The 13586-nt window shown below is 39.9% G+C and overlaps 1 protein-coding gene across 1 annotated transcript; it reads left to right on the forward strand.

Annotated features, from left to right (window-relative positions):
* The first annotated feature begins 883 nt into the window (after positions 1-883).
* Positions 884-2170, forward strand: LOC108681191. The gene has a single exon (XM_018170196.1). The coding sequence runs from the start codon at positions 884-886 to the stop codon at positions 2168-2170; it is 1287 nt and encodes a 428-aa protein (XP_018025685.1).
* Positions 2171-13586: the final 11416 nt, after the last annotated feature.

The raw sequence follows: 13586 nt of genomic DNA on the forward strand, positions 1-13586 counted from the left end.
CACTGAATGCACGCATGTGCTACATTCACTGAATGTACGCATGTGCTACATTCACTGAATGTATGCATGTGCTACATTCACTGAATGCACGCATGTGTTACATTCATTGAATGTACGCATTTGCTACATTCACTGAATGCACGCATGTGTTACATTCATTGAATATACGCATGTGTTACATTCACTGAATATACGCATGTGTTACATTCACTGAATGTACGCATGTGCTACATTCACTGAATGCACGCATGTGTTACATTCATTGAATATACGCATGTGTTGCATTCACTGAATGCACGCATGTGTTACATTCACTGAATGCACGCATGTGTTACATTCACTGAATGCACGCATGTGCTACATTCACTGAATGTACGCCCACAAAGCCCAAGAGGCTCGTGGGTTTAGGTCAACCGAGCACATGAGCGCGCAAATCCGATGCCTTGCGAGCGATGAACAACTAATTCCCTTGGAAAGATACTCAAGCTTCTATCGTTTGGCACGCGTTTATCGCATTGTCTTGAAATTCGTAAGAAACCTGAGAAACAAAAAATTGAACAAAAAAACCGCTACGGACGAAAGTACATCGAGCTTGGTACTTCCGGGTCACAATGCATTCGGGGAGGCCTGCCGTCGAATTGTCATCGCGGATCAGCGAAAACACTTTCCCGATTGTTATCATTATTTGCAATCGAACGCTAGAACTAAGAAAGATACTCCTGCATTAGTACTCCAGCTAAACTTGAATTTAGATTCTAGCGGGTTGTTAAGAGTGAACAGTAAATTCGAACGTTGGAGCAAACATTCCACGTACGGTCGGCCGATCTTGCTAGCCAAAAACAGCAAGCTCACGGAATTGATAGTGAACGACGTGCATACTAGAATGAATCATGCCGGCATCTATTCCACGCTGACGGAGCTACGAAGACAATATTTCATCCCTAGCGTGTTTTCCGTAGCCAAAAAGATACTACGAAAATGCGTCACGTGTCGTAGATCCAATGAGCGAAGCATAAAGCTTAATCAGTCTTCATACAGAGACTTTAGAGTCGATCCTCCGGCTGTGCCTTTCCGCCATTGCTTTATCGACCACATCGGTCCGTTCTATGTGCGCTCGGCAGGGACTAAAGTCAAAGTATGGATACTGTGCATAACGTGTCTCTGGAGCCGCGCCATCAATCTAAAATTATCGCTTGACCTATCCGTTAAAGAGTTCCTGAGGGCGTTCCAGAAGCACGTGTTTGAGTTTGGCCTGCCTCATCTAGTGCTATCAGATTCCGGGTCGCAGCTAATCGCAGGGTCTAAAATAATTTCGAAGGTCCTTCAGGACCCTGAAGTAGAAGCCTACTGCGAAGCCAGCGACATTAAAATTACATCTTTCCAACAGTATCCGAGAGGTTGCAGCGCTCTGGGCTCGCTGGTAGAGTCTTGCGTCAAGTTAATAAAACGTCTCCTATTCGGTTCCATCGGTAACAACGTGCTTGACTTGCCAGACTTCGATCTGGCTGTAGCACAAATTACATGTCTGGTCAATAAAAGGCCAGTAGCATTTAAAGAGACACTCAGAGACTCGAGCATTAGCTTGCCCAGTCCCATTACACCAGAAGCACTTCTGAGGGGATACGTGCTGCATTCTCCCTTAGTTTTACCGCACGTCAGCGAGGCCCCCGACGATCCAGAGTGGGTCCCGTCAATGGAGGCAGCCGACCTAGTGCGCGAGAACTTTGCCAAACTGAATGCCGTGAGACGAAAACTCGTTGATAAATATAACTCGCAATTTATCCCCAGCCTTATTACGCAAGCCACGTCAAAAAAGGACGGATTCCGCCCTGTGAAACACAAGGTCCTCGGAGTAAATGACTTGGTCCTGCTTAAAGAACCCAACCAAAAACGTTACAACTACGCGATGGGGCGAGTCACCGAAGTTACCCTCAATCATCTGGGCGAGGTCACGGAGGTTAGTGTACTCAAAGGTAACGGCGGCACCGTGCGCCGACACGTAACCTCTCTAATCCCGTTGCTTACCGCGTCGCCCACCACAGAGACTCGCTCCCCGGTGCCTCCAAACCAACCTATAGTGATGGAAACCGAGGCAAATAGACCGCGCCGGCTTGCAGCGCAGCGAGGCCGCGGAAAAATTAAGGATCTAATCGAACGAAATTTAATCTAACTATACTGTGTTATGAGTTGACTGAGGGAACTCCAGTCCCAGCCCTTTAGTTCGTAAGCCATGTTCATGTTGGCTGGGAAGGCAGCTGTACCTGAAGTCTCTAGTATGTAAGTTAATAGTATTAAGTAATGTTAACTGGGATTAGATAACACGGGTGAAGTGTTCATTTCTTCTTAGAGGTCGCTGCGGTTAACGGGTTAAAATACCTATCCCGGTATTTGCGTTGAGTAGAAATCTTGATCACTTCAATTTCCAATTTTATTGCTGGAAATTGAATCTCTTTGGCGGGAGTGTAGAAAACTGAAGGTATCTTCATACCTTCACTTAGTTTTGGTAGCTCGGCGATTTATAAAATTAATGCCTCGAACCATTTGACCGGACTTCCAATTTTATAATTCAGATTTAATGTCTTTATTAACTAAGCTTTAAATTTCTTCATAATTTCGAGCACACGTAGCAGTTTTGCAGCTAAGCCTTCCTTATTTCTATTACAACGACTCTAAAGACAAAACTTCTCTGCCCCTGTTCCGCGTCCTAGCAAGCAGTCCCACTCTAACGTCCATTCAGTCAGCACACAGGATTAAACATCTCTTCATCTTCAGCCTTCGTCGACGTCAAGATGTCGGATACGAACTTGTGTTTTAGTATTGTCTCTATGAAGCAGTAGAGACTTGTGGTGCGATCGGGGTTTGGCGGTGGCTACCTTTCGGGCGGTGATGAGGTCACGGCGGACCACACTGGTACTATCGCTAATGCGTCCGGGACTTGGGCCCTACCATGAGCGACTTCCCGTCAGCACGGCATGAAGAACTGTCGTCACGGCGCCCACGGACCAGCGGACCATCTGGCTACGCTACGTCACCGAACTCGCTGGTTCTGCATTCACGGAGGTGAGCTGCGAAAACTAACGCGTAGTGCTCGCTTAAAGCTCTTCAGGGTGCATTGTCCCTCCAATATGGAGGGTAGAACCTCCACTCGTGCCCATATTCATTAATTGTAAATTGGAAGTCCTGTGTCATATGTATTGCTAATGCTTTAATACTTTAGTAACCTTGGTCCATATCCGTCTCTCTTATCATGTGAGCTATATTTGCGAATAGTCAAGACTTACTGTTAGTCTATAATTTTCACGTTTCAAATTAATACGAATATATCCATTTCCCTTGCGCAGTGCATACACCTATATCTAGTTGAAAGCGGGCGAGTCGGCTGAAGCTCGGGAGGCGCGTCCGATGGTGGCCACTGCCATCCTCGGCTCTCGAAGCGTTGCTTTCTTCCGGCGGTCAATTAATAAATAATTATTTAGTTGACATTGCCTTATTTATCCCCCACTCGGCCGTGTTTTCAATACATGTGCTACATTCACTGAATGCACGCATGTGTTATCTCGTCTTTTCGATCGCGTGCGCTGAGAAGGTATCCCCTGAAATGCGCTGCAACGCAAAAATTAACCTTCACAAAATTAACTATCTTTTAGTTTCAGATAGATAATAAAGCCTTAAATAAAAATTAGGTATTACGCACTGAGAAGTTTTGCTTGAAAAATTATATTACCAGTTGAATGATTTATTTTCGTAGTGACTGACTTATTTGAATAAGATTTGTTAAAAACCGATAAGCTGACATGCATACTCTCAATGAAATTTGCGTACACGAAGCACAGCTATTACAAGATATTGACTTGTGATAGCTGACATATATCTATTACAAGTCAATATCTTGTCTAAGATATCTTGATCTAATGATCAAGATATCTTGATCATTAGATCAAGATATTGAGATAAAATTCATCATGAACACTATGGTCAACATAAAACGCTTTTAGTATTCTAGGACATGATTAAGTATGATGATCACAGGTCACAATGATCATGAATGAAGCAAGGGTGATCCGACCAGATCAGCATGTGTGATCAGAGAGCAAATGGACAGCTCTCACTGATGACGCAAAAATGCCTGCAATCCTGTTCCATTTTTGTCGGGCAGTGCCGCCTAATGCACGCTGTAATCCAACAAGCCAGAAGGATCGCACGAATTGCACAAAAATGTAGCAAATCTCCGTAGGGAAAACACAGGAGATAAGCTAGCGTTCACGCCAGGCCGTACCGGAACGTGCCATGGTTTAGTGTAGAAAAACACATCCGTCACTCAAGTAAATTCTACACAAGCGATGAATTCGACAAGCTGTTATCTTTCAGTCGATGAATTCGACAAGCTGTTATCTTTCAGTCGATGAATTCGACAAGCTGTTATCTTTCAGTCGATGAATTGACACAAGCTGTTATCTTTCAGTCGATGAATTCGACAAGCACTTACCTTTCAGTCGATGAATTCGGCACAAGCTGTTATCTTTCAGTCGATGAATTCGGCACAAGCTGTCATCTTTCAGTCGATGAATTCGACAGAAGCTGTTATCTTTCAGTCGATGAATTCGACAGAAGCTGTCATCTTTCAGTCAATGAATTCGGCACACGCTGTCATCTTTCAGTCGATGAATTCGACAGGAGCTGATATCTTTCAGTCGATGAATTAGACAGAAGCTGTTATCTTTCAGTCGATGAATTCGACAGAAGCTGATATCTTTCAGTCGATGAATTAGACAGAAGCTGTTATCTTTCAGTCGATGAATTCAGCACAAGCTGTTATCTTTCAGTCGATGAATTCAGCACAAACAGTTATCTTTTATTCTATGAATTCTACACAAGCTGTTATCTTTCAGTCGATGAATTTGGCACAAGCTGTTATCTCTCACTCAAGTAAATTAGACAAGTTCGCATGTTGTATCTATAAACTGCTAGAGCAATTTTCCATTTATACTCTAAATATTTAACTAAACGTTATCATGTCAATTCACTCTCACAATTAACTTATTTCAACTCACTCTTATGCTCCCTTCATTTGTTCTATGTCTTCGCACGTGGAGGTTGCAAGGCTAATTCTTGAATAAAAGCAACATACTGAACAAGTAATCCATTAATTTCAGAGTTAATAACCATCAGATAAAATTTCCCCCAGAGCGGGAAATGGGATTTAGTATAAAAAATAATGAGTGTACGATCTTACGCAGGTTTTTGGGCATTTAAGTGCATACATGTCATGCAAAGCATACGCAATTTTTTCGTGCACTTCAGCACGTCGATCACTAACAATATAATTGGCAATGCACCACAGATATAAAATAAAGAAAGTTGATAACTAATTTTGTGCGCGGTTATTTATTGCATTTTTGCAGTTATTTATTGCAGAATTCATACGCAAAACTCACTGAAAGTATTTGTCTCAAGTCACGTTTGCTATTTTGAAAGAAACAATCACTTCACTCGGATGCAGCTACAAGAGAGGAAGCATTATACACAGCAAACATGAATGCATTTACCCGGTAGCTTGTTTACCGTTGAGCCTACATGATGCTTCTCTCTCTCTCTCTCTCTCGATTGGTCTTGTTGAGAGAGTTCATCGTGAGCCAGCTCTGGCATAATGGCGTAAACATTACTAATCTGCTCGTTGAATAACCGATTAAGGATCTAAACAGAACTAAAGTGCATGCCCTCTAGCGGAACACGGATGAAAGATCGAGCCAACCGAGTGGCCTACCGAAAGCAGTCTAAAAAGCCTATCTACTTAACGATATTAAAGGCATGGGCACTATATTCGCTTCATAGAAGAGTTTTTGCCAGTTTTTTAACGTTGAAGTTTCATTAAAATGAGTAAGTCTCATACCGCCTCATCTAGGACACCAGTTTAGAGCGGTAACTAGGTAATTTATTAATCATTTCTGATAACATAAATTTCAACAAAAGATATAAATATTTTATCAGGACACTTAATTAATGCTGTAAGTGTTTACTCGTTCAATCATAAATCGTTATATTGCCACTATCTGCAGTGAGATTTTAGGCTCTGGCTAGATTAATATCGTCTGCGAACAACTACCGCGAAAAGACAACAGAAACTACTTTGTAAAAAAATTCAAGTCGATTTTTTTGCAACATCTGTTCATGCGCTCGTAAACAATGGATTGATGGAAAGAATTTAGTTTACACTCTCCGTGCACTATTCACAGACGCGAAAAAAAACATTATTTCCCGATGAACAGAGAAACATATATAATTCCTCGTGAATTACCTAACGCAAAAAATCGGAGAAAAATATTAGGAAAAATCTTATAGTAAGGATTATGCAGAAAATAAAAATAGTGTACGTCGAATTATGACAAGACTTTTCATGCAGAATCCGGTAGCAAATAGGCAGGTATTTTTAGAAACACACGTACCAGAGGGAAAAATATCCTTTATTTACTACAATAAGCATAAAATGAAGGACGAAAACTTCAGTATAATAAAAAAGAAACTAATAAGTGGTCAATCTTTCATACAAAGATAGAACGTGAGCGAATATGAATTAATTGATTAAAAATTTAATAACATACACAAAAAATACCATGTGGAAAAATAATATAAACGAGGAGACACGTGCAACTACAATAATAAATTCGAATTAGACTCAAGTATTTTACGATTATTGAATATTATTAAATTTAAAAAAATCAGAATGCTGGACGCAAGCAGAGAGGAAGGCACGGCGTCAGAGACGGCGATCCATCGTAGCCTGGAACTGCTACGTCCGAAACAAATACTAAGGATACTAAGGATACTAAGGATACTAAGGATACTAAGGATACTAAGGATACTAAGGATACTAAGGATACTAAGGATACTAAGGATACTAAGAATACTAAGGATACTAAGGATACTAAGGATACAAAGGATACTAAGGGTACTAAGGATACTAAGGATACTAAGGATACTAAGGATACTAAGGATACTAAGGATACTAAGGATACTAAGGATACTAAGGATACTAAGGATACTAAGGGTACTAAGGATACTAAGGATACTGAGGTTACTAAGGATACTAAGGATACTGAGGCGGTTGTGACAGCGTTTTGAAAGCTGTCCAATAAAGGCAGCGGTCAGCGAGATCTGGAGTCGCAAGACGGATCACCGCGACTCGAGAACTCCTACGGCATGCCAAGGAGATGAGAGCTGTTCGCCTCCACTGCCCCCGCCGGAAATGAACTCAGTCAAGTTTTGGCCCGCTGCACTAGACTGACTTTTCTTTACTTTAATTCGCGCTGAATTTTTCCTGTGTACAGAGAAATTCATGCGCAGTCAATACGGTGCAAGCAGATGTGAGAATAACGCTTACGTGATTCAAGCAGGCGAGAGAATAACGCCTAAGCGTTGTAAATAGAAGAAGAAAGAACGGATAAAATTGCGTGAGGCAGGCGAAAGCATAACACCAATTTGGCACACACAGGCGAGAGAAAGACTGTTACTCGATGCAACAGACGAGAATTTAGCCTCTGTGTCATACATGTCAGGGATAATTCGTTTGTAGGATAATCACCTACAAACTATAAGCAATTTCATAGACATTTTGAGTAACTAATTAAACGTAGAGGGTTTGAATGTGCCCAGTTTTATCCAAAATTTAGATTTTCAATGCAGTTCCTGAACCCAAAGTTTAATGTGCAAGCGCAAAATAAAATCAGATTTCCTCAATGTTTATGTCAGAAACAAGTCACTGAAGAAAGAAGCCTAAGTTTCAAGAAAGCCTAAGATGTAAACATCCCAGCAAGCATCTGACAATAACTTTGGACCATCCGAAGACTGAGTTACAGTATAACTATTGCAATGCCGGCAGCTTACACACGAAGACCAAATATTTCTCGAGTCGACGACAGATATTTGCGGGTGATCAGTCTAAGCCGCTTGCCATGTCAGTTGGTCTAAACAAATTCCTCTTTCTAGAAATTGGCTCACGCAAGAATTTATGGGGAAATTTATGGTTAATATTGTAGGTTGCATCGTAACATTGAAATGGAGACAACGGAGCGTTAAAAAGCGATAGCCTCGATCGGGCGCCTGATCTATGGTATTGCAACAGAAACTGACTATGTGAGGGAAATCCTGCTGCCTCTGTAGGAAGCCTGCATGAAGTATTAGGTCTTTATTTAAGGTGTCTCCTCCAAGCTCCATAGTTTCTTGAATGATAGCAGAAGTTCGGTTTACAGCTTCGTTACATTAGCCCCCAGTTGCTATTTTTCTTGGCAAAATAAAGCGTCGTAATAAAGTATTATATGAGCTTGGGTCATTTGTCTTCAAAAAATTTACCGAGTATATAACTTGCCTCATTCATGGCCGCGATTTGTAAAGAACCACCAAAACGATCTTGCCATTTCTCCAACAAATACCAATTTCCGTAGAGAAATTAAAATTGCAACACTATGTGAGAAGGCCTTAATAAATGCGAGTACTTTAGAAATTACTTTATCAAAAATTGTATATAATTAATTGTTTACCGTAGAAGGCATGCATAAATACGAGTTCTTTAGAAATAACCTAATAACAAATTGTTTACAACAAATAAAAAATTGTTTATAACAAAGTGCGCTGCATGAGTGATGCCTGAACAAGCACATTGAGTTAATAGATGCCCGACTTATGCTAGGTGGGAGCAGCAGGCGATGTTATCAGAGCGCGGCCGGAACACGTCTCGTCCAGCGATGAGTAGATAGCGTCGCCTGGGACGACGTGTGAAGTGACGTCCAAATCATCGGCGTCTTGACGCGCCGTGTGTGAGTGTGGACGTGTGTGTGGACGTGTGTGTGGACGTGTGTGAGTGTGGACGTGTGTGAGTGTGGACGTGTGTGGGTGGACGTGTGTGAGTGGACGTGCAAAGTGACGTCCAAATCATCGACGTCTTGACGCGCCGAATGTGAGTGTGGACGTGTGTGAGTGGACGTATGTGAGTGGACGTGTGTGTGTGTCCGTATGTGAGTGGACGTGTGTGAGTGGACGTGTGTGTGTGTGTCCGTATGTGAGTGGACGTGTGTGAGTGGACGTGTGTGAGTGGACGTGTGTGTGTGTCCGTATGTAAGTGGACGTGTTGTGAGTGGACGAGTGTGAGTGGACGTATGTGAGTGGACGTATGTGAGTGGACGTATGTGTGTGTCCATATGTGTGTGGACGTATGTGAGTGTGGACGTGTGTGTGGATGTGTGTGTGTGGACGTGTGTGAGTGGACGTATGTGAGTGGAGTGTGTGAGTGGACGTGTGTGAGTGGATGTGTGTGTGTGGACGTGTGTGAGTGGATGTGTGTGTGTGGACGTGTGTGAGTGGACGTATGTGAGTGGACGTGTGTGAGTGGATGTGTGTGAGTGGATGTGTGTGTGTGGACGTGTGTGAGTGGACGTGTGTGAGTGGACGTGTGTGAGTGGACGTGTGTGAGTGGACGAGTGTGAGTGAACGTATGTGAGTGGACGTGTGTGAGTGGACGTATGTGAGTGGACGTGTGGTGTTGTCAGATGTGTACACGAGACTGTGGTGTCTGCATTATGATTGCACTTTAGGACGAGTATGATTGCACTAATTTATGACAGTGAATGTAAACATGAAAGTATGGTGTATGCAAATTAATCACAGCTTTTGAACTGAATATGATGCTTCTAAATAAGAATATTAGAGTATGGTGTATGCAAATCAATCACACCTTATGAACTGTTTGGAAATGTTTACATTAGGTATAAGGTATGTAATCTAATCACACTGTTGAATTGTCGATGATGCTGTAAATAGGAACATTCCAGTACGGTGTGAGCAATCCAAAATCCAATAACACTTTTGAACTATCTATGATGTTTGGAAATGTACAGAATGAGAATGAAAAGAACAAAAATTTTTTATACTAATTATTTCAAATAATTGCAGTTTACTAAGCACAACAAATTCAACGGTATAACCCTTCCCAAAAAACCCTAGTTACGTAATTAATTGTTCCTAATAGTGGGTATGAGCTAACATTGTTCAGGATTTCATCATGGAAAAATTGATAAATCCTTCATAAAATCATAATCCGTATAACGACATTTTCAATTTTATTATATATTAAGAATAATAAAATTCATAATATGAACATCACAGATAATTCAACTAATGCATGTGCTTCTACGGAAAGCAAATGGAAATTGGTTAAATTTTGAAATTCTTACCAAAATAGTTTTCAAATATTTCACTATTAAAATTTTTCTCGGATTAAACTACATCACAATTAACTCTGACGAACCTGCGGAAAATTTTTTCTCGCAATTCAAACTTGAAGCAGAAAATTATAGAATGGTTAAAATTGGACCCAAGTATTTTGGGTCAAAAAAAAATTTTTCACACAAATTTTGTGAAATTTTTATTCAAAGTTAACTGGATTTTAAATTTACTTTAACCAGATGATGATTCACAGTCTGAAGACGAACACATTACATGTAAAATGGTATAGATTTTAATCGTATAAATTGGATTTGGTGGTAGGATGCCCATTTGACTTGAACTATTGAAATAAGCGAAAAGAAGTGTGATGACAGGACAGGTATTGCGGATACATGAAGACATCGTACAATTTAGTAGCGCCGGTGTATTGTTGGATGAATAGCACCGGTGGCTGAGAGCTTCTCTTTGAAAACAACTAGCAATGTGAGTCTGATAAACATGGAGATAAACATGACACATATATGACGTGTCATTAATGTACTAAAAAACTGACAGATGATTTTGCTTCATAGAAAAATGTTGAACATTTGAAAAAACTTTGATACGATAATTCAAAAGATTATGCCTATCGTACTATGCAATTGTCGTGCATCGTCCTGATTACATAAATTAGTAAAAAGAATGTGAGGGCATCATGATCTTTATCGACTGTATGGGAAAAATTTTATAAATAATTTAAATTCTTCTCTCCTTCTCGTATTCAAATACAATTTTAACAAAGTACAAGTAACGCAATACTTTGAGAATATGTTACGAAAAACGGCTAACAGTTTGATGAAAACGACGTCAAAATCAATATTTTTGTTTACAACTCACAGGTGGAAAAATTTGTTAAAGGCTTCATTTGAATTATTCTAACTCTTTTATCAGCATTGTTATATCGCACGCGTGGGTGACTCAGAATGTATCGTGCACAAGCCCTTCTCTTACCCCACTAAAAGTCACTTAAATCACCCTACGTAGAAATATGTACGCATTACCTCGGTCCAAGAATAACAATTATATCCTGCATCATATAACAGACGGGTCAGTATTGAATAGACTATTGCTTCGTAGCCACTATTTTGTAGCGTTTAAAAAAAACTGTGACCGATTTCATTGAGTGTATCGAAGACCAGGGAGGAGTCCCATTAAATCTAAAGAGCGGGATTTTAATACCAAGGCAAGGTGAGAATTTGATCGTAATGGCGAACATTGCGAAATCTTGCACGGCATTCGATAAAGTCCTGACGCCATTGGTGGTAATTTACGACACATTTGTTGGTCGTAAGTACTTGTTTTCTTCCAACTTGCTGTGACTTCGAAGGTTATGCTTAAACGCGTGCCTTTTCCTTAATTCAAGTCGGTCACTTGTTGCAATAAGTGCAAGACTAGCCCTGTGGTGCTTTATAGATCTGAGCGAGCATTTATCCACATGTAGGTTTCAATATTAATTTCTTAGAGAGCTAAGGCACATTTTACAGCTAGATCTGTCACTAACAACTTATTCAATCACAGTGAATTCACACAGTAATTTAAAGATACCGCGGTTGTTAGGTGCCTATTTACTGTAAAATAAATCACGGAAAACTTTCTATACACCATTTTGCCTAAAAATTTTTACAGAATAAAATATTTTCGTTCGCGGTCTTTCTCACCAATTATAAGGCTGAAGTGTAAGATTATAATATGTCTGATCCTGCCTGCTTTATTTATATACCCGATATTTCAGGCACATCAAAAACACAACATCACAAAACTTCTTGAACATTAAAAAAAATAATAAAAAGCCGAGACATAAATTTGTAGCTAACGACTAATAAAAACACGCATTAGTTTCTTTTTCTCGTACCCAAATCTTCATACGGCGAATTTTTACCGCAGCAAGACTCATTCTGCGTAAAAGAATTCAGTGCGTGATAAATAAATTATAATGACAATAAAAAATTTAATCAGGTAAATAAGTCTTGTTTAATGATAGAATGAAATACATATTCTTGAATTTAAAATTAGACGTTTGAATATATAAATTTCTAGCGCATTTATCTGAATTCAACTATCTAGTAATAACGAAAACTAGAATATATATTACTGGCAGGTTTTGGCATCATATTCGTATAACATTGCAGTTAAGATCGGCATGGTTCAAGTCTATCCATAAATCACCGACTGACGACCGGGCAGAACAGGTTTTTATTTTTCGATGCTTATACACCGAGTTGAATTTTATTTTTTACGTTTATTTCAGGTATAAGGAGAAACTCAGGGAATATCACGATCAGCCTGAGGCTGGGCAACTTTCATATCGCATTTCTTATGTTGGCCGCGCGCGATATTATTTTATCCGGAACTGTACCAGAATTAAATATTTTCTGAGATCTCCTGATACGTGTCGGGCGAACGGCTCGCGCTCGGTCTCCAAACAGCATCGGCTCCACACTCTTTATCGGCTCTACACCGCATCGGCTCCACACTCTTTATCGGCTCTACACCGCATCGGCTCCACACTCTTTATCGGCTCCACACTCTTTATCGGCTCCACACTCTTTATCGGCTCCACACTCTTTATCGGCTCCACACTCTTTATCGGCTCTATGCCGCATTGGCAAAATCTTTTCATAAATAAAGTGGCGGTCCTTGAAACGCCGGTAAAATAGTAGAAAACTTATGAATTGTTGGATTAAAAACATTTCCTCCGTATCCAAAAATGCTAGTAATCCAGAGTCCCCGTGATACAAAATGACTAGTTCGTTTGCTTCGTGGTAATTAAAGTGTTTAATGAAGTTTTTAGCGGCCAATTCAGTTTATTCATATTTTTGTTTTTTAATTGTTACGCTCAATTCAGGAATTATATTTATTTAGTCTGAATTGCCACCATCTGGAATTTAATGAAGACCAAGTATGGAAACGTGAAACTGTCTTCCTAATTTATTAACGAAAGAATAATATCAAACTTTAAAGCCTAAAAGCAATTATCCTTATAACAGATGCTAAATTTTCGAAACCTGCCCACGAGAAAATAAAATACGAAAGATGTTTGAGGTATACTTCAGTGAAGATAAATCATTCAATTATATATTTATGACACATAATTAACTTAGGAATTCAATTCTATTTTCAAGATCAATTTTTCCTTTCAAATTCAAAGGTTATCGCGTCTTGCGCAATGCAAAGAATGTTCCTAAAATTATGCGGGCATAAAATTATCGTATGGTTTATTATTCAGAGTTGCTTGACTTATAGAGCTCAAAATTGAGATTAGGGAAGGTAATAAATTTACAAAGAATTACGACCCATGATATGAATAACAATTGCAGATTCAGCTAAAATAA

Source organism: Hyalella azteca, unplaced genomic scaffold (genome assembly GCF_000764305.2).
Source record: "Hyalella azteca isolate HAZT.00-mixed unplaced genomic scaffold, Hazt_2.0.2 contig6969, whole genome shotgun sequence".
Classification (NCBI taxonomy): domain Eukaryota; kingdom Metazoa; phylum Arthropoda; class Malacostraca; order Amphipoda; family Hyalellidae; genus Hyalella; species Hyalella azteca.